Source organism: Notothenia rossii (genome assembly GCF_949606895.1).
Source record: "Notothenia rossii genome assembly, chromosome: 6".
Classification (NCBI taxonomy): domain Eukaryota; kingdom Metazoa; phylum Chordata; class Actinopteri; order Perciformes; family Nototheniidae; genus Notothenia; species Notothenia rossii.
The window spans coordinates 692,717-717,716 of NC_136909.1; the positions used below are offsets into that span (position 1 = coordinate 692,717).

Consider the following 25,000-nt stretch of genomic DNA (forward strand, 5'->3'; position numbering starts at 1 on the left):
GTAGCTAACACTGCTATTTGCACCCGGGCGTCCGTAGCTAACACTGCTATTTGCACCCGGGTGTCCGTAGCTAACACTGCTATTTGCACCCGGGTGTCCGTAGCTAACACTGCTATTTGCACCCGGGTGTCCGTAGCTAACTATGCTATTTGCACCCGGGTGTCCGTAGCTAACACTGCTATTTGCACCCGGGTGTCCGTAGCTAACACTGCTATTTGCACCCGGGCGTCCGTAGCTAACACTGCTATTTGCACCCGGGTGTCCGTAGCTAACACTGCTATTTGCACCCGGGTGTCCGTAGCTAACACTGCTATTTGCACCCGGGTGTCCGTAGCTAACTATGCTATTTGCACCCGGGTGTCCGTAGCTAACACTGCTATTTGCACCCGGGTGTCCGTAGCTAACTATGCTATTTGCACCCGGGCGTCTGTAGCTAATAATGCTATTTGCACCCGGGCGTCCGTAGCTAATAATGCTATTTGCACCCGGGCGTCCGTAGCTAATAATGCTATTTGCACCCGGGCGTCCGTAGCTAATAATGCTATTTGCACCCGGGCGTCCGTAGCTAATAATGCTATTTGCACCCGGGTGTCCGTAGCTAACTATGCTATTTGCACCCGGGCGTCCGTAGCTAATAATGCTATTTGCACCCGGGCGTCCGTAGCTAATAATGCTATTTGCACCCGGGTGTCCGTAGCTAACTATGCTATTTGCACCCGGGCGTCCGTAGCTAATAATGCTATTTGCACCCGGGCGTCCGTAGCTAATAATGCTATTTGCACCCGGGTGTCCGTAGCTAATAATGCTATTTGCACCCGGGCGTCCGTAGCTAACACTGCTATTTGCACCCGGGTGTCCGTAGCTAATAATGCTATTTGCACCCGGGTGTCCGTAGCTAATAATGCTATTTGCACCCGGGTGTCCGTAGCTAACACTGCTATTTGCACCCGGGTGTCCGTAGCTAACACTGCTATTTGCACCCGGGTGTCCGTAGCTAATAATGCTATTTGCACCCGGGTGTCCGTAGCTAACTATGCTATTTGCACCCGGGTGTCCGTAGCTAACACTGCTATTTGCACCCGGGTGTCCGTAGCTAATAATGTTATTTGCACCCGGGTGTCCGTAGCTAACACTGCTATTTGCACCCGGGTGTCCGTAGCTAACACTGCTATTTGCACCCGGGTGTCCGTAGCTAACAATGCTATTTGCACCCGGGTGTCCGTAGCTAACTATGCTATTTGCACCCGGGTGTCCGTAGCTAACACTGCTATTTGCACCCGGGTGTCCGTAGCTAACTATGCTATTTGCACCCGGGTGTCCGTAGCTAACACTGCTATTTGCACCCGGGTGTCCGTAGCTAACACTGCTATTTGCACCCGGGTGTCCGTAGCTAACACTGCTATTTGCACCCGGGTGTCCGTAGCTAACACTGCTATTTGCACCCGGGTGTCCGTAGCTAACACTGCTATTTGCACCCGGGTGTCCGTAGCTAACTATGCTATTTGCACCCGGGTGTCCGTAGCTAACACTGCTATTTGCACCCGGGTGTCCGTAGCTAACACTGCTATTTGCACCCGGGTGTCCGTAGCTAATAATGCTATTTGCACCCGGGCGTCCGTAGCTAACACTGCTATTTGCACCCGGGTGTCCGTAGCTAATAATGCTATTTGCACCCGGGCGTCCGTAGCTAACACTGCTATTTGCACCCGGGCGTCCGTAGCTAATAATGCTATTTGCACCCGGGTGTCCGTAGCTAATAATGCTATTTGCACCCGGGTGTCCGTAGCTAACACTGCTATTTGCACCCGGGCGTCCGTAGCTAATAATGCTATTTGCACCCGGGTGTACCCGAGGTCAGAATACCTTCATTCTTAATGTTAACTAAGAAGCATGCTGTATCCGTTGCTAATAATGCTATTTGCACCCGAGTGTCCGTAGCTAACTATGCTATTTGCACCCGGGTATCCGTAGCTAACACTGCTATTTGCACCCGGGCATCCGTAGCTAACTATGCTATTTGCACCCGGGTGTCCGTAGCTAACACTGCTATTTGCACCCGGGTGTCCGTAGCTAACACTGCTATTTGCACCCGGGCATCCGTAGCTAACTATGCTATTTGCACCCGGGTGTCCGTAGCTAACACTGCTATTTGCACCCGGGTGTCCGTAGCTAACACTGCTATTTGCACCCGGGTGTCCGTAGCTAATAATGCTATTTGCACCCGGGCATCCGTAGCTAACTATGCTATTTGCACCCGGGTATCCGTAGCTAACACTGCTATTTGCACCCGGGTGTCCGTAGCTAATAATGCTATTTGCACCCGGGTGTCCGTAGCTAATAATGCTATTTGCACCCGGGTGTCCGTAGCTAATAATGCTATTTGCACCCGGGTGTCCGTAGCTAACACTGCTATTTGCACCCGGGTGTCCGTAGCTAACACTGCTATTTGCACCCGGGTGTCCGTAGCTAATAATGCTATTTGCACCCGGGTGTCCGTAGCTAACTATGCTATTTGCACCCGGGTGTCCGTAGCTAACACTGCTATTTGCACCCGGGTGTCCGTAGCTAATAATGCTATTTGCACCCGGGCGTCCGTAGCTAATAATGCTATTTGCTTCCGGGCGTCCGTAGCTAATAATGCTATTTGCACCCGGGCGTCCGTAGCTAATAATGCTATTTGCACCCGGGTGTCCGTAGCTAATAATGCTATTTGCACCCGGGCGTCCGTAGCTAACACTGCTATTTGCACCCGGGTGTCCGTAGCTAATAATGTTATTTGCACCCGGGTGTCCGTAGCTAATAATGCTATTTGCACCCGGGCGTCCGTAGCTAATAATGCTATTTGCTTCCGGGTGTGTATTCCCTTATGGTGGATGTATATCTGGAGCTATCTGTGGCTATTTGCACCCGGGTGTTGTACTGTACGCATCTCCTCTTGCTCTTTCTACGATGGCTTGGTAAGGTTACCTGAACATCAGGGACCAAACACTCCTGTGCTATATTGTGAGAATTGCTGTAAGGCAGGGGGGCCCACACTTTTTTGGCTGGTGAGCTACTTTTGAAATGACCAGCTAACCGAGGTCTACCAACCAAAAATAAAAACCCAAATTGCAAGGGTTGCTGAATAACACGTTTTATTTTTACATGGAATAACTACAATAGGGCTGCAACAAACGACTAATTTGATTATCGATTAATCTATAGATTAATGAAACGATTAATCGACTATTCGGACTACTACTGTGTGCCTTGCACAATTTCTCAAACGCTCTTATTTAGCCATCAACTTTTAGATTTAGTTTGAGGTTGTTTTAGGCATGTGGAAACTAACAATGAAGACAATAAAGATGAATACTTGATTCAAAAATACATATATTATTAAATTAACTTAACAAATTGTGAACAAAATTAACATTGCTTTTTATTTGAATTAAATAAATAATATTTCACATCAAAAGAAACAACAATGTTTTAACAAATCTTATTAAATAATCTGATGACAGAACTGGAAACAGAATAGCTGAAACTTTAACAAAATAAATAACTCAGTTACCTCTAATCATTAACCCATGTTTGTATAATGTAGTTAACTCCGTGTGTTGCTGCTAGCATACATAACACCTGAGGTGGAAACGTTACTCGTGGATGGGGCTACAGAGCTACTCGAAAGACAGTGGAACCCGGTGCATTCCTCCGTCTGAATGTGGTGCACTTTTGCTAAATGTTTAGACAAATTGCTCGTGTTACCGCCCTTACATGCTAAACTCTTTTGGTGACGAGCATTGTCCACCTCAAGACGGGTAACATGTAACCACACCTTGGAGCGCTTCTCTCCACCATCTCCTCCGTGTGTTGCTGCATGTAGCAGCTGCGTGTGTGTAAACTGCCCCGCCCCCTCACACACAGACGGGAGAGAGATCTGGTCTGGATTGGAAAGGTCGAAAATACACCGACCATAGACGCATTTGTTTGTCTTTTTGCATGTTAGAAACGAGTTGGCGACACTAAGACTAAGAGATAATGTTTGTGTAGCAATAATACATGACCTTTCTCTTTCTCAACTCGCTACTCGGAGGGAAGTCGCTGTCATATGCCTTGTTGTGAACACTCCAATAATGCCTCTCCACGTTACCTTTCTTTGGCAGAGCGACGCTTGCTTTACAAATAAGGCAAATAACCTTTGAATGTGACATCACACAAAAAGATTCTCCCTCCCATTCTGTGTGGAAGTGGTATGTCTTTACCTTTTTGCTCGGTCCCGCACTCATTTTGTTGTTTGTCTCTCCCGGCACTTGACTGATTTTGTATCGCTTTGCATTCTGTGTGAACAGACTGGAAAGCAATAGGTCGCTTTTTCTGTCAATCAAGTCAACTCCTGAATTAAGTGGCAGGGAGGCCAAAGGAGGAGGGATCAAAACCTGTTTTGTCTATTTTAACGGAGCTGGATTTTTTTTAATTTATGAATGACTCGCGATCTACCAGCATTGCCCCCGCGGTCGACCGGTCGACCGCGGTCGACGTACTGGGCACCTCTGCTGTAAGGTAATGAATGTCCCGCAGACCCCCCAGTGTTAGTATGTTTATTTACAAAATAGCAAAACAGTAAACAGTGACTAAAAGATCTGTTTTGTAATTGTGCCCCAATCAGTGTATTTAACATGTAGCCCCTCTTTAAGTTTAATAATGATCTCCCCCTCAGCTGCTGCTGGACGCCGTGTCCCGGCACGGGGAAAAGGACTGGTGGAAGATCAGGCTGGAGGTTCCCGGGCGCACAGACTCCGGCTGCAGAGACAGGTGCGTGCTGATTGGACCATGGGAGGCAGTGTGTGTAGTTTTGTCTCAAACACACTGCGGAGCAACCACAATGAACTTACACACACTCAAAACAGTGTGTGTGTGTGTGTGTGTATGTGTGTGTGTGTGTGTGTGTGTGTGTGTGTGTGTGTGTGTGTGTGTGTGTGTGTGTGTGTGTGTGTGTGTGTGTGTGTGTGTGTGTGTGTGTGTGTGTGTGTGTGTGTGTGTGTGTGTGTGTGTGTGTGTGTGTGTGTGTGTGTGTGTGTGTGTGTGTGTGTGTGTGTGTGTGTGTGTGTGTGTGTGTGTGTGTGTGTGTGTGTGTGTACAGGTACTATGACTGTCTGAAAGCGGAGGTGAAGAAAGGAGTGTTTGACCAACAGGAGACAGGTCTGCTGCTGATGCTGGTGCACAAACACGGAGTCGGTGAGACACACACACACACACACACACACACACACACACACACACACACACACACGTCAGCGAGCGTTGGTGCTAAGCCTCATGGGTAATGTGGTGCTTAGGGTATTTGAAGTGTATGCTGTCATCAGAAGCATCAGTGATGTCATTAAACCCTGGAACATAGTGACGTCACTATGGAACACTCACGCTCCTATTGGCTAGCGCTCCAACACATTGTATGTGATAGGCTAAGGGGCAGGACATCTTTAATCTGGTGACCAATCACAACAGAAACAAACACCATCCTATGCGCTTTTAATCAACAACTTACAATAATCAAGTTAAAAGCCTTTCAAGAATGTAAAAGTTTGAGTGCGGAGGGGATGAATGATTTTGCAAAGCGATTAGTCTTTAGAGCAGGTAGAGCATACAGTATCTTCACCCTGATGGCAGCAGACGAGATTCATCTGAAGAAAATGACCTGGAGAGTTCAGTTTGCTCTGGGCTTTCTGCAGAATCTGTTGGGTACAGAGGGAGTTTCAGTGTCTCTGTCTCACTCCCATGACCTCAGAGCAGGTTTAACATGTTGTTCAGGCTGTTCCTGTCTTTCAGTGTAATGCTGAGTTCACACCGGACGCGATGCGATTTTGGGGGGCGGTGCGATTACATGTAAAGTCAATGCAGAGATGCGGACAGACGCAAATCCGCTCCGACGGCGCGGTGGACGCGGCGCGACTCACGCAATTGAGGCGATTAAAGGGGGCCGCGTCAAACGCGGGAGTTCAATTTTTTCAACTCGAGCGTCAAATTCATGTGACGCGTTCTCCCGAAAGTCAATCAGCGTTGGGATTCCCTCTGACGTCCTGCTGTTAATCAGTTGTAAAGATGGAAAAGATGATCGTTGTGGCTGTGAGTGGGTTCCCGGAGATTTACGATATACAATGTCGTGGCCGATATCTAGCGGGACCGGAGAGAATAAGAACCCAGACACGACAGGCTTTGTTGCTACGTTTGTAGGAGTTCCACAGAAGGTACAAAGCAGCAATAGTTGTTATATCCTCCATAGTCAAGGACAGAAATAACCAAAACGATCTTGCATGGAAGTGTAAACAACCTCAACGGTATGTCTGTTTTGAATGACGCGATAAAAAAAACTCCAAGCCGCGGTGAAACTTGAGCGATTGGAGCGATGCGAATTTAGCATCGCATCCGGTGTGAACGCAGCATAATATAATAATGTATACGCAGATACAGGAACAACAAATAAGGCTCTCAATGAAAGCTCGGTAAAAACCACAAAGAATGAAAGGCCTGTGTGTGTGTGTGTGTGTGTGTGTGTGTGTGTGTGTGTGTGTGTGTGTGTGTGTGTGTGTGTGTGTGTGTGTGTGTGTGTGTGTGTGTGTGTGTGTGTGTGTGTGTGTGTGTGTGTGTGTGTGTGTGTGTGTGTGTGTGTGTGTGTGTGTGTGTGTGTGTGTGTGTGTGTGTGTGTGTGTGTGTGTGTGTGTGTCAGGGCGCTGGGCCAGGATAGCAGCAGAGATCCCTCACCGTAACGACGCTCAGTGCATGAGGACGTGGAGGAAGATGAGCAGAACGATACCTGCGCGTCCTCTGAAGGTGCTTCCTTACTTCCTGTGACCCTTTCCAACATGGCCGACCCTCTGGAAAAAGAATGTTCTCAAAATCTTAAAATGTTGTTATATTTTCTGAAAATCGCTTAATTCTGACTTTGTTCTCAAAATGTGGGCTTAGTTCTGAAAACATATTATTTTTTTTCCCTCAAAATTCTAACCAATGTTTTTGGACTTTTGCAGAAAAACTCAACCAAAAAAAATGTGAGTGGAAATTATTAAAATAAAATGTAACTTTTTAGAACCTCATGTATCGGGGGAATAACAGCTGGTCCACGGGCAGCCTGTCATGATGTCATCAGTCTGTCATGATGTCATCAGCCTGTCATGATGTCATCAGCCTGTCATGATGTCATCAGCCTGTCATGATGTCATCAGTCTGTCATGATGTCATCAGCCTGTCATGATGTCATCAGTCTGTCATGATGTCATCAGTCTGTCATGATGTCATCAGCCTGTCATGATGTCATCAGTCTGTCATGATGTCATCAGCCTGTCATGATGTCATCAGTCTGTCATGATGTCATCAGTCTGTCATGATATCATCAGTCTGTCATGATGTCATCAGTCTGTCATGATGTCATCAGCCTGTCATGATGTCATCAGTCTGTCATGATGTCATCAGTCTGTCATGATATCATCAGTCTGTCATGATGTCATCAGCCTGTCATGATGTCATCAGTCTGTCATGATGTCATCAGTCTGTCATGATATCATCAGTCTGTCATGATGTCATCAGTCTGTCATGATGTCATCAGTCTGTCATGATGTCATCAGCCTGTCATGATGTCATCAGTCTGTCATGATGTCATCAGTCTGTCATGATGTCATCAGCCTGTCATGATGTCATCAGTCTGTCATGATGTCATCAGTCTGTCATGATGTCATCAGCCTGTCATGATGTCATCAGTCTGTCATGATGTCATCAGTCTGTCATGATATCATCAGTCTGTCATGATATCATCAGCCTGTCATGATGTCATCAGCCTGTCATGTTGTCATCAGTCTGTCATGATGTCATCAGCCTGTCATGATGTCATCAGCCTGTCACGATGTCATCAGCCTGTCATGATGTCATCAGTCTTTCATGATGTCATCAGTCTGTCATGATGTCATCAGCCTGCTCAGCTGCTGTTTGAAACACACCTTGTCCACAGGTCACAGGCAGGAGGGCGCCCACGCAGAAGGTGGCGCCGACCAGGAAGAGAGTCAGGAGGCGGCCGGTGAAGAAGGAGAAAGAGGAGGAGGAGGAAGAGGAGGAGGAGGAGGAGGAAGAGGAGGAGGTGCTGGTGGTGCCGTACATGGACAGTGATGAAGAGAAGCTGTTAAAGAAGAAGAAGAAGCAGGTGAAGAAGAAGAAGAGGCAGGAGGTGATGCAGTTGGAGGAGGAGGAGGAGTTCACCCCCCCGCCCATGCAGGAGTGGATCCCAGTAGATAAAGCATGCGCCTCCTGCCTCAGGTTCTCCCCGGTGGACCCTCCCCCCACCGGCCCGGTGGGCCCTCCCACCCCCGGAGCCCCCCCCGTCCCGATGGTCCGCTCCACTCTGCTAGAGGGCCCCGGCACCTCCTCCTTGTTGGCCCCCCCCCCCACAGAGCGCAGAGGCTCCTCCCTATTGATGGTGTCGGAGCAGCAGCTGAGAGCCCGCCTCCTCCAGCAGATCGGCCCCCCCTCCATGAGGCTGAGCTCTGAGCTCCAGGAGGCGGTGGCTCCGTGGCTCGGGAACCTCCTGCTGAGGAGGAGGTGCAGCGTGGCCCACAGCCTGAGGAGCAGCCGCCCCCCCTCCTCCCCCCTCTTCCTGCTCCTCCTGCAGGCCATGAGGGTGGACGCCACTGGCTGCAGGGAGGTGATCCAGCAGAGGAGCAGCGGGGGGGTGCTGCTGGCCCCGCCCCCCCCTAGCCCCGCATCCTCCCCCCGTGCCAACTGTGTGTCTGGGATTCTGAAGCTGAGGAGCATCAAGGCGGAGCAGCAGGAGAAACTGATCCACACACAAACTCGCCCCAGGGTTTTCCTTCAGAGGCCTCCTCAGGCCATCCTGCCCCCCTCCCCTCTGAACCCCCCCTTACCTCTGTTCTCTGTGCTACCGCTGCCCCTGAACGCCACACTCTTACCCCCCAGCCCAGCTCCCTGCCCCCCCCGCGTGGGCCGCAGTGAGGGTGTGATGGCGGCCGGAGGGAGTCAGAAGACTGGAGCTCTGCAAGAGACCCAGGTAACCTAGAGGTCTTTAGTATAGACTTTTTTGAAGTGGGAAAGAGGGCGGGGCTACATTAGGTGTCATCAGTCTGTCTTTCTTTCTTTCAGGCTGAAGAAGGACAGGAAGCGACCCCGCCCCCCTCCGCATCGACCAATCAGGGCTCTGCTCCCTGTCCTCTACCTCCCTTCCCCGTTGATCATGACTACTCCTCCTCTGTCCTCCCCCCCTGCTCACTGAAACCTGACTCCTCCACCACTGCCTCCCCTAGGAAGCGGGAGATAGAGGGGGAGATGAGCAGTGGGACAGGTGTGATGAGTCATCAGGATGGGACAGGTGTGATGAGTCATCAGGATGGGACAGGTGTGATGAGTCATCAGGATGGGACAGGTGTGATGAGTCATCAGGATGGAACAGGTGGGATGAGTCATCAGGGTGGGACAGGTGTGACCCCCCCCAGAGGGAAGAGGGCGAGGACCCTGACGCCGAGGGCCCTCGCTCTGCAGGGGGAAACCAGGGCCAAGGTGAGGACCCCTAATTATTATAATCATTTTACTGAGAAAGACCGGCCACGCATCATTTGAGAGCTACACATTTTGATCTCCAGAATATATTTGAGTGATGCTGTTCTGCTCTCCTCCTCCTCCCCCTCTCCTCCCCCTCTCCTCCTCCTCCCCCTCTCCTCCTCTCCTCCTCCTCCCCCTCTCAGACTCCTCCTCTCTGCCCCCCCTCTCCTCCTCCTCCTCCTCCTCTCTGACTCCTCCCCCTCTCTGACCCCTCCTCCTATCTGACTCCTCCTCCTCTCTGAGTCCTCCCCCTCTCTGACCCCTCCTGCTCTCTGACTCCTCCTCCTCTCTGACTCATCCTCCTCTCTGTTTCAGGATGAAGCCAGGAGGAAGAGGAGAGCTTCTTCTCCTCGTAACAAGGGCTCCCATTCCTCTAAACAGGAAGTGGTCCCAGTACTCCCCCTCCCCTTCTACCTGCAGCCCATGTTGGTGTTGACCCCCGGTGGGCTGGTCCAAGTGGCACAGGCCCCGCCCCCTGGCCCACAGCTAACACAGACCCCGCCCCCCTTCCTGCAGCTAACAAATGCCCCGCCCCCTGGCCCACAGCTAACACAGGCCCCGCCCCCTGGCCCACAGTTAACACAGGCCCCGCCCCCTGGCCCACAGTTAACACAGGCCCCGCCCCCTGGTCCAAAGCTAACACAGGCCCCGCCCCCTGGCCCACAGCTAACACAGGCCCCGTCCCCCTTCCTCCAACTAACACAGGCCCCGCCCCCCTTCCTCCAACTAACACAGGCCCCGCCCCCCTTCTTCCAACTAACACAGGCCCCGCCCCTCTTCATACAGCGAACACAGGCCCTGCCTCCTAGACTGCAGCGAACACAGGCCCCGCCCCCCTTCCTCCAGTTAACACAGGCCTCGTCCCCTATCATTAAGCCCCTCCCCAAACATTTTCTGCCATATAAGGGCGCGGCGGTGCTACAGTTTGACTCCTCCCTCATGTTCCTGGAGTCGCAGGAGGAGGTGCGTGATTGGCTGAGTGGACGAGGGGGCGTGGCAGCTCCTGGGGGGCGGGGCCTCCCTTACCTACCGCCCTCTGTCAGCAGTGTGAGGGCACTCAGTGCGCTGCTGAGGGCCCGCAGGTCTCTGAGTAACGGCTCCACGAGGTCCATGCCCCTACGCCCCCCCGCAACACCTGAGAGGCGAGGGGGGCGTCTGGGCTCCTCCCCCCCCCTCAGAGACACGCAGGACGCTGCAGGTAAGAAACAGTATTTTATTATCTATTATTATTGTTAGAAAACTCTCCCTGGTACCCGGCTTGAGCTTCAATCTCAGGATCCATGTATCTGTGATCCTCTCCAGAATGGAAGTAGTCATCACATACAGAGCATCAGCTAGTTCCTGAACAGTGTCCTTCACATGCTGATATCCAAGAGAGGGAGTTCCACAGTCACAAGATGGAGCCTTGAGGAACCCCACATGTCAATCAAATGTGTATTTAACAGTGCTAGTCGGTCTAGTGTTGTGCTCAACATCAGACTAGACCGAGTAGAGCACTGGGCATAGCCTAACCCTTACCTCAACATCAGACTAGACCGACTAGAGCACTGGGCATAGCCTAACCCTTACCTCAACATCAGACTAGACCGACTAGAACACTGGGCATAGCCTAACCCTTACCTCAACATCAGACTAGACCAACTAGAACACTGGGCATAGCCTAACCCTTACCTCAACATCAGACTAGACCAACTAGAACACTGGGCATAGCCTAACCCTTACCTCAACATCAGACTAGACCGACTAGAACACTGGGCATAGCCTAACCCTTACCTCAACATCAGACTAGACCGACTAGAGCACTGGGCATAGCCTAACCCTTACCTCAACATCAGACTAGAACACTGGGCATAGCCTAACCCTTACCTCAACATCAGACTAGAACACTGGGCATAGCCTAACCCTTACCTCAACATCAGACTAGACCGACTAGAACACTGGGCATAGCCTAACCCTTACCTCAACATCAGACTAGACCGACTAGAACACTGGGCATAGCCTAACCCTTACCTCAACATCAGACTAGACCGACTAGAGCACTGGGCATAGCCTAACCCTTACCTCAACATCAGACTAGACCGACTAGAGCACTGGGCATAGCCTAACCCTTACCTCAACATCAGACTAGAACACTGGGCATAGCCTAACCCTTACCTCAACATCAGACTAGACCGACTAGAGCACTGGGCATAGCCTAACCCTTACCTCAACATCAGACTAGACCGACTAGAGCACTGGGCATAGCCTAACCCTTACCTCAACATCAGACTAGAACACTGGGCATAGCCTAACCCTTACCTCAACATCAGACACAGACCACGGGTGCCCAACCTGTTTTGAACCGAGAGCTACTTTTAAAGTTGCCAGTCTGCCGAGATCTACCAGTCCAAATAGAGAGGCGACTACTGACAGCTACTACCGGGTACATACACACCTCTACTCGAATAAAACCTTTGTAGATGAATACTTCATCAAATACTGCAGATCCTTTATACCTCTTTCTAATCTACACACACACAAGTATTTCACTGAAGTTACACAACAGTGCTGTTGATACAGAGTTGGAGTGTATTCACACGTCACATACTACAGTGGGTCATGTTTTCAAGAAACATTGAACACTGCTGCCACATATGAAGCTTCTCCGCTGTGTGGACGGGCCGTAACCCTGATCTCAACATCAGACTGAGGCTGCCACTGAACCGAGTAAAAGGCAATCAGAGTATAAAACAGCATCTATATGATTTAAGTTATTATATGAACATTTGACACAGCATGATGAGTTACTGTAGTTGAATGGAGCCAGTTGGAGACAGGGAGACACTGGGAGACGCTGGGAGACGCTGAGAGAAACTGGGTACACACCAGTACAGTACTTTTAGTATAAAGTATCTGTCTCTGATACAAAGCAAGGTAAACATTGAAAGTAGAACAAACAGAAGCTGAAGTTGTTCCTCTTCTGCTTTGCTGCTTTGCTGGATAATATTCTGCATGGTTCAGGATCATAAATGTTGGACGACTGTCTCTGTCTCAGAGTCAGTCATCTCATAACTGTAGGTTAGCTACATTAGCTAGCTAGCTTACAGCAGATCTGCAGTAGTGATGTGTCGGTCGCGAACGAGCCGATTCTTTTGAACGGCTCTTTGGAACGAACGAGGGGAACCGAGTGGTACTTGGTGAGAGCCGTTCTTGTTATCGTTCAATTGTTAGTCCGCACTCACTGCCTGCCAAAATCCACTCGCCTGTTAAAAAGCTTGATTTTGTTCCCCAAACGTATTCTGTGAAGACCCGCCCCTACTCTGATTAGTAGGTTTCAGCAGGAGGAGTGAGATGGGGTGGGTCTTAACAGAATACGCGAGAGAGAGAAGTCATAACAAGTGCTACAGGACAGGTAGACAACGTGTTTTTCGGATGGAAAATGAGTCAAATGCGAAAACGCAGCAGCATTTTGATGCACTTCAACCAAAAAAGCGCACCATTTGTAAAGGCAAAATATCCTTTAAAGCAGGATCAACAAATGATCTCCATCGCCACTTAAAAACACAGTATCTAATATTAAGAGTTGCGTGAATTTCATTCAAGGCAAGGCAACTTTATTTACTTAACACATACGGAGGGTAAATTCAAAGTAGTACATTCACGGACATGAATGACATGGATATGGCGCCACCTTGTGTCGTGTTTACAAAGCAGATTATTGACATTAGGTCTGGCAATACAGTCAATCATTATCCTGGTGATTATTTCACAGACAAACCAAGTAACCCCGCCAAAAAAAACGGCTCTTTTGAACGGCTCTTTGAAAGGAACGGAGCCATAAGATCCGGCTCCCTTCAAAGAGCCATAAATCCCATCACTAATCTGCAGTGACATCAGGAGTCATGTGATCATGTTGTTAAAATAAGATAGAGCTGTGTGCGTCACTCTTTAGTGTCCTCTGATCTCCAGCTGTGTGCGTCACTCTATAGTGTCCTCTGATCTCCAGCTGTGTGTGTCACTCTTTAGTGTCCTCTGATCTCCAGCTGTGTGCGTCACTCTTTAGTGTCCTCTGATCTCCAGCTGTGTGCGTCACTCTATAGTGTCCTCTGGTCTCCAGCTGTGTGCGTCACTCTATAGTGTCCTCTGTTCTCCAGCTGTGTGTGTCACTCTATAGTGTCCTCTGGTCTCCAGCTGTGTGTGTCACTCTTTAGTGTCCCCTGGTCTCCAGCTGTGTGCGTCACTCTAGTGTCCCCTGGTCTCCCAGCTGTGTGCGTCACTCTATAGTGTCCTCTGGTCTCCAGCTGTGTGCGTGACTCTTTAGTGTCCCCTGGTCTCCAGCTGTTTGCGTCACTCTAGTGTCCCCTGGTCTCCAGCTGTGTGCGTCACTCTAGTGTCCTCTGGTCTCCAGCTGTGTGCGTCACTCTTTAGTGTCCCCTCGTCTCCCAGCTGTGTGCGTCACTCTTTAGTGTACTCTGGTGTCCAGCTGTGTGCGTCACTCTTTAGTGTCCCCTGGTCTCCAGCTGTGTGCGTCACTCTTTAGTGTCCCCTGGTCTCCCAGCTGTGTGCGTCACTCTATAGTTTCCTCTGGTCTCCAGCTGTGTGCGTCACTCTTTAGTGTCTCCTCGTCTCCCAGCTGTGTGTTTCACTCTTTAGTGTCCCCTGTTCTCCCAGCTGTGTGTTTCACTCTTTAGTGTCCTCTGGTCTCCCAGCTGTGTGCGTCACTCTAGTGTCCTCTGGTCTCCAGCTGTGTGCGTCACTCTTTAGTGTCCTCTGGTCTCCCAGCTGTGTGCGTCACTCTAGTGTCCTCTGGTCTCCAGCTGTGTGCGTCACTCTTTAGTGTCCCCTGGTCTACAGCTGTGTGCGTTACTCTTTAGTGTCCCCTGGTCTCCCAGCTTTGTGCGTCACTCTATAGTGTCCTCTGGTCTCCAGCTGTGTGCGTCACTCTTTAGTGTCCCCTCGTCTCCCAGCTGTGTGCGTCACTCTTTGGTGTCCCCTGGTCCCCCAGCTTTGTGCGTCACTCTTTAGTGTCCCCTGGTCCCCCAGCTGTGTGCGTCACTCTTTAGTATCCTCTGGTCTCCAGCTGTGTGCGTCACTCTTTAGTGTCCCCTGGTCTCCCAGCTGTGTGCGTTACTCTTTAGTGTCCCCTGGTCTCCCAGCTGTGTGCGTCACTCTTTAGTGTCCCCTGGTCTCCCAGCTGTGTGCTTCACTCTTTAGTGTCCCCTGGTCCCCAAGCTGTGTGCGTCACTCTTTAGTATCCTCTGGTCTCCAGCTGTGTGCGTCACTCTTTAGTGTCCTCTGGTCTCCAGCTGTGTGCGTCACTCTTTAGTGTCCCCTGGTCTCCCAGCTGTGTGCGTTACTCTTTAGTGTCCTCTGGTCTCCCAGCTGTGTGCGTCACTCTTTAGTGTCCCCTGGTCTCCAGCTTTGTGCGTCACTCTTTAGTGTCCCTTGGTCTCCAGCTGTGTGGGTCACTCTTTAGTGTCCCCTGGTCTCCTAGCTGTGTGCGTCACTCTATAGTGTCCCCTGGTCTCTAGCTGTGTGCGTCATTCTATAGTGTCCTCTGGTCTCCAGCTGTGTGCGTCACTCTTTAGTGTCCCCTGATCTCCAGCTGTGTGGGTCACTCTTTAGTGTCCCCTGGTCTCCTAGCTGTGTGCGTCACTCTATAGTGTCCCCTGGTCTCTAGCTGTGTGCGTCACTCTATAGTGTCCCCTGGTCTCCAGCTGTGTGCGTCACTCTTTAGTGTCCTCTGGTCTCCCAGCTGTGTGCGTCACTCTTTAGTGTCCTCTGATCTCCAGCTGTGTGCGTCACTCTATAGTGTCCTCTGGTCTCCAGCTGTGTGTGTCACTCTATAGTGTCCTCTGTTCTCCAGCTGTGTGTGTCACTCTATAGTGTCCTCTGGTCTCCAGCTGTGTACGTGACTCTTTAGTGTCCCCTGGTCTCCAGCTGTTTGCGTCACTCTAGTGTCCCCTGGTCTCCAGCTGTGTGCGTCACTCTAGTGTCCTCTGGTCTCCAGCTGTGTGCGTCACTCTTTAGTGTCCCCTCGTCTCCCAGCTGTGTGCGTCACTCTTTAGTGTACTCTGGTCTCCAGCTGTGTGCGTCACTCTATAGTGTCCTCTGGTCTCCAGCTGTGTGTGTCACTCTATAGTGTCCTCTGTTTTCCAGCTGTGTGTGTCACTCTATAGTGTCCCCTGGTCTCCAGCTGTGTGCGTGACTCTTTAGTGTACCCTGGTCTCCAGCTGTTTGCGTCACTCTAGTGTCCTCTGGTCTCCAGCTGTGTGCGTCACTCTAGTGTCCTCTGGTCTCCAGCTGTGTGCGTCACTCTTTAGTGTCCCCTCGTCTCCCAGCTGTGTGCGTCACTCTTTAGTGTACTCTGGTGTCCAGCTGTGTGCGTCACTCTTTAGTGTCCCCTGGTCTCCAGCTGTGTGCGTCACTCTTTAGTGTCCCCTGGTCTCCCAGCTGTGTGCGTCACTCTATAGTTTCCTCTGGTCTCCAGATGTGTGCGTCACTCTTTAGTGTCTCCTCGTCTCCCAGCTGTGTGTTTCACTCTTTAGTGTCCCCTGGTCTCCCAGCTGTGTGCGTCACTCTTTAGTGTCTCCTCGTCTCCCAGCTGTGTGTTTCACTCTTTAGTGTCCTCTGGTCTCCCAGCTGTGTGCGTCACTCTAGTGTCCTCTGGTCTCCAGCTGTGTGTTTCACTCTTTAGTGTCCTCTGGTCTCCCAGCTGTGTGCGTCACTCTAGTGTCCTCTGGTCTCCAGCTGTGTGCGTCACTCTTTAGTGTCCCCTGGTCTCCCAGCTTTGTGCTTCACTCTATAGTGTCCTCTGGTCTCCAGCTGTGTGCGTCACTCTTTAGTCTACTCTGGTCTCCAGCTGTGTGCGTCACTCTTTAGTGTCCTCTGGTCTCCAGCTGTGTGCGTCACTCTTTAGTGTCCTCTGGTCTCCAGCTTTGTGCGTTACTCTTTAGTGTCCCCTGGTCTCCCAGCTGTGTGCGTCACTCTTTAGTGTCCCCTGGTCTCCCAGCTGTGTGCTTCACTCTTTAGTGTCCCCTGGTCTCCCAGCTGTGTGCGTCACTCTTTAGTATCCTCTGGTCTCCAGCTGTGTGCGTCACTCTTTAGTGTCCTCTGGTCTCCAGCTGTGTGCGTTACTCTTTAGTGTCCTCTGGTCTCCCAGCTGTGTGCGTTACTCTTTAGTGTCCCCTGGTCTCCCAGCTGTGTGCTTCACTCTTTAGTGTCCCCTGGTCTCCAGCTGTGTGCGTCACTCTTTAGTGTCCCCTGGTCTCCAGCTGTGTGCTTCACTCTTTAGTATCCTCTGGTCTCCAGCTGTGTGCGTCACTCTATAGTGTCCTCTGGTCTCCAGCTTTGTGCGTCACTCTTTAGTTTCCCTTGGTCTCCAGCTGTGTGCGTCACTCTTTAGTGTCCCCTGGTCTCCTAGCTGTGTGCGTCACTCTATAGTGTCCCCTGGTCTCTAGCTGTGTGCGTCACTCTATAGTGTCCTCTGGTCTCCAGCTGTGTGCGTCACTCTTTAGTGTCCCCTGGTCTCCAGCTGTGTGTGTCACTCTTTAGTGTCCCCTGGTCTCCAGCTGTGTGCGTCACTCTTTAGTGTCCTCTGGTCTCCCAGCTGTGTGCGTCACTCTTTAGTGTCCTCTGATCTCCAGCTGTGTGCATCACTCTATAGTGTCCTCTGGTCTCCAGCTGTGTGTGTCACTCTATAGTGTCCTCTGTTCTCCAGCTGTGTGTGTCACTCTAGTGTCCCCTGGTCTCCAGCTGTGTGCGTCACTCTAGTGTCCTCTGGTCTCCAGCTGTGTGCGTCACTCTTTAGTGTCCCCTCGTCTCCCAGCTGTGTGCGTCACTCTTTAGTGTACTCTGGTCTCCAGCTGTGTGCGTCACTCTATAGGGTCCTCTGGTCTCCAGCTGTGTGTGTCACTCTATAGTGTCCTCTGTTTTCCAGCTGTGTGTGTCACTCTATAGTGTCCTCTGGTCTCCAGCTGTGTGCGTGACTCTTTAGTGTCCCCTGGTCTCCAGCTGTTTGCGTCACTCTAGTGTCCCCTGGTCTCCAGCTGTGTGCGTCACTCTAGTGTCCTCTGGTCTCCAGCTGTGTGCGTCACTCTTTAGTGTCCCCTCGTCTCCCAGCTGTGTGCGTCACTCTTTAGTGTACTCTGGTGTCCAGCTGTGTGCGTCACTCTTTAGTGTCCCCTGGTCTCCAGCTGTGTGCGTCACTCTTTAGTGTCCCCTGGTCTCCCAGCTGTGTGCGTCACTCTATAGTTTCCTCTGGTCTCCAGCTGTGTGCGTCACTCTTTAGTGTCTCCTCGTCTCCCAGCTGTGTGTTTCACTCTTTAGTGTCCCCTGGTCTCCCAGCTGTGTGTTTCACTCTTTAGTGTCCTCTGGTCTCCCAGCTGTGTGCGTCACTCTAGTGTCCTCTGGTCTCCAGCTGTGTGTTTCACTCTTTAGTGTCCTCTGGTCTCCCAGCTGTGTGCGTCACTCTAGTGTCCTCTGGTCTCCAGCTGTGTGCGTCACTCTTTAGTGTCCCCTGGTCTACAGCTGTGTGCGTTACTCTTTAGTGTCCCCTGGTCTCCCAGCTTTGTGCGTCACTCTATAGTGTCCTCTGGTCGCCAGCTGTGTGCGTCACTCTTTAGTCTACTCTGGTCTCCAGCTGTGTGCGTCACTCTATAGTGTCCTCTGGTCTCCAGCTGTGTGCGTCACTCTTTAGTGTCCCCTGGTCTCCAGCTGTGTGCGTCACTCTTTAGTATCCTCTGGTCTCCAGCTGTGTGCGTCACTCTTTCGTGTCCTCTGGTCTCCAGCTGTGTGCGTCACTCTTTAGTGTCCCCTGGTCTCCCAGCTGTGTGCGTTACTCTTTAGTGTCCCCTGGTCTCCCAGCTGTGTGCGTCACTCTTTAGTGTCCCCTGGTCTCCCAGCTGTGTGCTTCACTCTTTAGTGTCCCCTGGTCCCCAAGCTGTGTGCGTCACTCTTTAGTATCCTCTGGTCTCCAGCTGTGTGCGTCACTCTTTAGTGTCCCCTGGTCTCCCAGCTGTGTGCTTCACTCTTTAGTGTCCCCTGGTCCCCAAGCTGTGTGCGTCACTCTTTAGTGTCCCCTGGTCTCCCAGCTGTGTGCGTCACTCTTTAGTGTCCCCTGGTCTCCAGCTGTGTGCGTCACTCTTTAGTGTCCCCTGGTCCCCAAGCTGTGTGCGTCACTCTTTAGTGTCCCCTGGTCTCCAGCTGTGTGCGTCACTCTTTAGTGTCCCCTGGTCTCCCAGCTGTGTGCGTTACTCTTTAGTGTCCTCTGGTCTCCCAGCTGTGTGCGTCACTCTTTAGTGTCCCCTGGTCTCCCAGCTGTGTGCTTCACTCTTTAGTGTCCCCTGGTCTCCAGCTGTGTGCGTCACTCTTTAGTGTCCCCTGGTCTCCAGCTGTGTGCTTCACTCTTTAGTATCCTCTGGTCTCCAGCTGTGTGCGTCACTCTATAGTGTCCTCTGGTCTCCAGCTTTGTGCGTCACTCTTTAGTGTCCCTTGGTCTCCAGCTGTGTGCGTCACTCTTTAGTGTCCCCTGGTCTCCTAGCTGTGTGCGTCACTCTATAGTGTCCCCTGGTCTCTAGCTGTGTGCGTCACTCTATAGTGTCCTCTGGTCTCCAGCTGTGTGCGTCACTCTTTAGTGTCCCCTGGTCTCCAGCTGTGTGTGTCACTCTTTAGTGTCCCCTGGTCTCCAGCTGTGTGCGTCACTCTTTAGTGTCCTCTGGTCTCCCAGCTGTGTGCGTCACTCTATAGTCTCCTCTGGTCTCCAGCTGTGTGCGTCACTCTATAGTGTCCTCTGGTCTCCAGCTGTATGCGTCACTCTTTAGTGTCCCCTCGTCTCCCAGCTGTGTGCGTCACTCTATAGTGTCCTCTGGTCTCCAGCTGTGTGCGTCACTCTTTAGTCTACTCTGGTCTCCAGCTGTGTGCGTCACTCTTTAGTGTCCCCTGGTCTCCCAGCTTTGTGCGTCACTCTATAGTGTCCTCTGGTCTCCAGCTGTGTGCGTCACTCTTTAGTGTCCCCTCGTCTCCCAGCTGTGTGTTTCACTCTTTAGTGTCCCCTGGTCTCCCAGCTGTGTGCGTCACTCTAGTGTCCTCTGGTCTCCAGCTGTGTGCGTCACTCTTTAGTGTCCCCTGGTCTCCAGCTGTGTGCGTTACTCTTTAGTGTCCCCTGGTCCCCCAGCTTTGTGCATCACTCTTTAGTGTCCCCTGGTCTCCAGCTGTGTGGGTCACTCTTTAGTGTCCCCTGGTCTCTCAGCTGTGTGTGTCACTCTTTAGTGTCCCCTGGTCTCCCAGCTGTGTGCGTCACTCTATAGTGTCCTCTGGTCTCCAGCTGTGTGCGTCACTCTTTAGTATCCCCCGGTCTCCCAGCTGTGTGCGTCACTCTTTAGTGTCCCCTGGTGTCCAGCTGTGTGCGTCACTGTTTAGTGTCCCCTGGTCTCCCAGCTGTGTGCATCACTCTTTAGTGTCCCCTGGTCTCCAGCTGTGTTTGTCACTCTTTAGTGTTCCCTGGTCTCCCAGCTGTGTGCGTCACTCTTTAGTGTCCCCTGGTCTCCAGCTGTGTGCGTTACTCTTTAGTGTCCCCTGGTCCCCCAGCTTTGTGCATCACTCTTTAGTGTCCCCTGGTCTCCAGCTGTGTGGGTCACTCTTTAGTGTCCCCTGGTCTCTCAGCTGTGTGTGTCACTCTTTAGTGTCCCCTGGTCTCCCAGCTGTGTGCGTCACTCTATAGTGTCCTCTGGTCTCCAGCTGTGTGCGTCACTCTTTAGTATCCCCCGGTCTCCCAGCTGTGTGCGTCACTCTTTAGTGTCCCCTGGTGTCCAGCTGTGTGCGTCACTGTTTAGTGTCCCCTGGTCTCCCAGCTGTGTGCATCACTCTTTAGTGTCCCCTGGTCTCCAGCTGTGTTTGTCACTCTTTAGTGTTCCCTGGTCTCCCAGCTGTGTGCGTCACTCTTTAGTGTCCTCTGGTCTCCAGCTGTGTGCGTCACTCTTTAGTGTCCCCTGCTGTCCGTTGTGTTTTGAACTTCTGCATGCCATGTTTCCTCAAGACATTCTAAAAATGTTGACTTAATATTGAAATTCTAAAAATTCAAAAAAAAAATCTGAACCTTTTCTGAAGATCCCCCCAAAACATGTTGGGATATAATCTCTGTATGTTTCCTCGCCCCGGTGCACGGAGGCTTCTGTAATAAATAAGATCACATGTGGACGTTTTTTTCTCCCCTGCAGCTCCCTCGGTCCCCCCCGAGGAGGAGGCGGAGCTAGCAAAGGAGGCGGAGCTTGTGGCAGTGACACGTCAGCTGGTGGCAGAGCGTTTCTCTGGTAACCCCGCCTACCAGCTGCTGAAGGCGCGCTTCCTGTCCTGCTTCACTGTGCCCGCCCTCCTCGCCAGCCTGCAGCCAATCGGAAAGAAGACTGTGCCAGAGGAGGAGGAGGAGGAGGAAGAGGAGGAGGAGGAGGAGGAGGAGGAGGAGGAGGTAGAGGAGGTGTTGAAGAGGATCAAAGGAAGAAAGAGGAGAGGAAGGGTGAGTCTCTGAAAGCATCGTGTCCAATCGTTAGAGAGAGGGGTCAAAGGGCATGGGAAAATATCACCGACACAAATGAGTTTTAACGACGTTATAGACCTAAAGTAAAGCTAACCGAGCTAAAATATAAACTAGCTAAAAGCTAAACGAGCTAAACGTTAACCGAGCTAAACGCTAACCGAGCTAAAATATAAACTGGCTAAAAGCTAACCGAGCTAAACGTTAACCGAGCTAAAAGCTAACCGAGCTAAAAGCTAACCGAGCTAAATGCTAAACTAGCTAAAAGATAACCGAGCTAAAAGATAACCTAGCTTGATCAATCAATCAATCAATCAATCAATCAATCAATCAATCAATCAATCAATCAATGTTTTTTTATATAGCCCAATATCACAAATGTTACATTTGTCTCAGTGGACTTCACAGTTTGTACAGAATATCAGTATGACAATACGACACCCTCTGTCCTTAGACCCTCTGTCCTTAGACCCTCTGTCCTAGACCCTCACATCGTACAAGGAAACACTTCCAGAGAAACCCACAGTTTAAAGGGGAACATGGAGAAACCTCAGGGAGAGCAGCAGAGGAGGGATCCCTCTCCCAGGACGGACAGACGTGCAATAGATGCCGTGTGGAAAGAAGAGATAATACATTTAGAACATAGGTAGACCAAATGTTAGGAAATGCATGTTTCTGTAATAAGAAGATGAATCCACGAGGATGTCAGCAATCCTGTGGAAGCCATCAGGGAAGTAGTATGGTGAGAGTCAGGCAGGACCGCAGAGACAGGTTCAGCCACGACTCCAAGTCCAGGACTCAGGATCCAGGACTCAGGATAGAGGATCCAGGACTCAGGATAGAGGATCCAGGACTCAGGATAGAGGATCCAGGACTCAGGATAGAGGATCCAGGACTCAGGATAGAGGATCCAGGACTCAGGACAGAGGATCCAGGACTCAGGATAGAGGATCCAGGACTCAGGATAGAGGATCCAGGACTCAGGACAGAGGATCCAGGACTCAGGATAGAGGATCCAGGACTCAGGATAGAGGATCCAGGACTCAGGATAGAGGATCCAGGACTCAGGATAGAAGATCCAGGACTCAGGATAGAGGATCCAGGACACACGACTAGGGATGGGTATCGTTAAAGTTTTAACGGTACTACTACTTTTATCGATACCGCTTATCGGTCCGGTCTTTTAACGGTACTCTTATCGGTTCTTTTGACAAAAAATAAGGCAAACTTACTAAACAAATTGTGAACAAAACTAACATTGCTTTTTATTTAAATTAAATAAATAATATTTCACATCAAAAGAAACAACAATGTTTTAACAAATCATATTAAATAATGTGATGACAGAACTGTAAACAGAATAGCTGAAACTTTAACAAACTAAATAACTCAGTTTCCTCTAATCATTAACCCATGTTTGTATAACTGAGTTAACTCCATGTGTTGCTGCTAGCATACATAACACCTGACGTGGAAACGTTACTCGTGGACGGGGCTACAGAGCTTCTAGAAAGACAGTGGAACCCGGTGCATTCCTCCGTCTGGATGTGGAGCACTTTGATAAATGTTTAGACAAACTGCTCGTGTTACCGCCCTCACATGCTAAACTCTTATTGCACTTTAGACAACGAGCATCGAGACGGGTGAAGTTTAACCACACCTCGGAGCGCGTTCTCTCCGCCATCTCCTTCGTGTGTGTGTTGCTGCATGTAGCAGAGCGTGTGTGTAAACTGCCCCGCCCCCTCGCACACAGACGGGAGAGAGATCAAAAATACTAAAAATAATCATAGACGCATTTTGCAGTCTTTTTACATATTAGAATCGGAGTTGGCGACACTAAAACTGCAATATAATGTTTGTGTAGCAATAATACACATATTTCACATGTCTCTCTCCAGTACCGATAAAAAGACCGCTAACGTCGGAGCTTAACGGTACCATGGTCTTTAATAATTCAGCCTCGGGGCCCGTTTAATACCGGGGCTCGGTACCCATCCCTACACCGGACCACAGCAACAGGATCAGCCACGACTCAGGGTCCCGCCGTATATAGACACCAAAAAGAGATTTGGGGGAAGCTGGGTTAATGGGAACATGAGAGTGCACAGGTACAGACAGACAGAAGGAAGAAGTAAGATGTCCCCCCCCCGACAGTCTGAGCCTATGGCAGCTAAACTAACGTGTCTACATACATGCACTCCATTAGGATAGGTTGAGGGAAAGGGGTAGCAAGTAAGAAGTAAGGAACAGAGGTGGAGAGGCACAACGTGTCTACATACATGCACTCCCTTAGGATAGGTTGAGGCTAAAAGCTAACTGAGCTAAAAGCTAACCAGGCTAAAAGCTAACCAAGCTTAAAGCTAACCAGGCTAAAAGCTAACCGAGCTAAAAGCTAACCAGGCTAAAAGCTAACCGAGCTAAAAGCTAACCAGGCTAAAAGCTAACCGAGCTTAAAGCTAACCAGGCTAAAAGCTAACCGAGCTAAAAGCTAACCAGGCTAAAAGCTAACCGAGCTAAAAGCTAACCGAGTTTAAAAATAACCGGGCTAAAAGCTAACCTGGTTAAAAGCTAACCAGGCTAAAAGCTAACCTAGCTAAAAGCTAACCAGGCTAAAAGCTAACCAGGCTAAAAGATAACCAAGCTAAAAGACAACCTGGCTAAAACCTAACCGGGCTAAAAGCTAACCTGGCTGGAAGCTAACCAGGCTAAAAGCTAATCTAGCTCAAAGCTAACCAGGCTAGAAGCTAACCAGGCCTAAAGCTAACCTAGCTAAAAGCTAACCAGGCTAAAAGCTAATCTAGCTAAAAGCTAACCAGGCTAGAAGCTAACCAGGCTAAAAGCTAACCTAGCTAAAAGCTAATCTAGCTAAAAGCTAACCAGGCTAGAAGCTAACCAGGCTAAAAGCTAACCTAGCTAAAAGCTAACCAGGCTAAAAGCTAACCAGGCTAAAAGATAACCGAGCTAAAAGCCAACCTGGCTAAAAACTAACCGGGCTAAAAGCTAACCTGGCTAGAAGCTAACCAGGCTAAAAGCTAACCAGGCTAAAAGCTAACCGAGCTAAAAGCTAACCAGGCTAAAAGCTAACCGAGCTAAAAGCTAACCGAGTTTAAAAATAACCGGGCTAAAAGCTAACCTGGTTAAAAGCTAACCAGGCTAAAAGCTAACCTAGCTAAAAGCTAACCAGGCTAAAAGCTAACCAGGCTAAAAGATAACCAAGCTAAAAGACAACCTGGCTAAAACCTAACCGGGCTAAAAGCTAACCTGGCTGGAAGCTAACCAGGCTAAAAGCTAATCTAGCTCAAAGCTAACCAGGCTAGAAGCTAACCAGGCTAAAAGCTAACCTAGCTAAAAGCTAACCAGGCTAAAAGCTAATCTAGCTAAAAGCTAACCAGGCTAGAAGCTAACCAGGCTAAAAGCTAACCTAGCTAAAAGCTAATCTAGCTAAAAGCTAACCAGGCTAGAAGCTAACCAGGCTAAAAGCTAACCTAGCTAAAAGCTAACCAGGCTAAAAGCTAACCAGGCTAAAAGCTAACCTAGCTAAAAGCTAACCAGGCTAAAAGCTAACCAGGCTAAAAGATAACCAAGCTAAAAGACAACCTGGCTAAAACCTAACCGGGCTAAAAGCTAACCTGGCTGGAAGCTAACCAGGCTAAAAGCTAATCTAGCTCAAAGCTAACCAGGCTAGAAGCTAACCAGGCTAAAAGCTAACCTAGCTAAAAGCTAACCAGGCTAAAAGCTAATCTAGCTAAAAGCTAACCAGGCTAGAAGCTAACCAGGCTAAAAGCTAACCTAGCTAAAAGCTAATCTAGCTAAAAGCTAACCAGGCTAGAAGCTAACCTGGCTAAAAGCCAACCTAGCTAAAAGCTAATCTAGCTAAAAGCTAACCAGGCTAGAAGCTAACCAGGCTAAAAG

The 25,000-nt window shown here is 50.2% G+C and overlaps 1 protein-coding gene across 4 annotated transcripts in view; it reads left to right on the forward strand.

The window, feature by feature from the left end:
• The window catches only part of snapc4 (small nuclear RNA activating complex, polypeptide 4), a 55,012-nt gene that overhangs the window by 28,733 nt on the left and 1,279 nt on the right, over positions 1-25,000 (forward strand). For 3 of the 4 annotated variants that reach the window (XM_079686650.1, XM_079686651.1, XM_079686649.1), the window contains 8 exons: positions 4,700-4,794; positions 5,123-5,217; positions 6,707-6,810; positions 7,008-7,028; positions 7,982-9,031; positions 9,124-9,537; positions 9,895-10,777; positions 20,775-21,070. In XM_079686650.1, coding sequence (XP_079542776.1) covers positions 4,700-4,794; positions 5,123-5,217; positions 6,707-6,810; positions 7,008-7,028; positions 7,982-9,031; positions 9,124-9,537; positions 9,895-10,777; positions 20,775-21,070 — 2,958 coding nt within the window. The remainder of the gene's footprint in view (positions 1-4,699; positions 4,795-5,122; positions 5,218-6,706; positions 6,811-7,007; positions 7,029-7,981; positions 9,032-9,123; positions 9,538-9,894; positions 10,778-20,774; positions 21,071-25,000) is intronic. The other variant, XM_079686652.1, reaches the window with a different exon arrangement.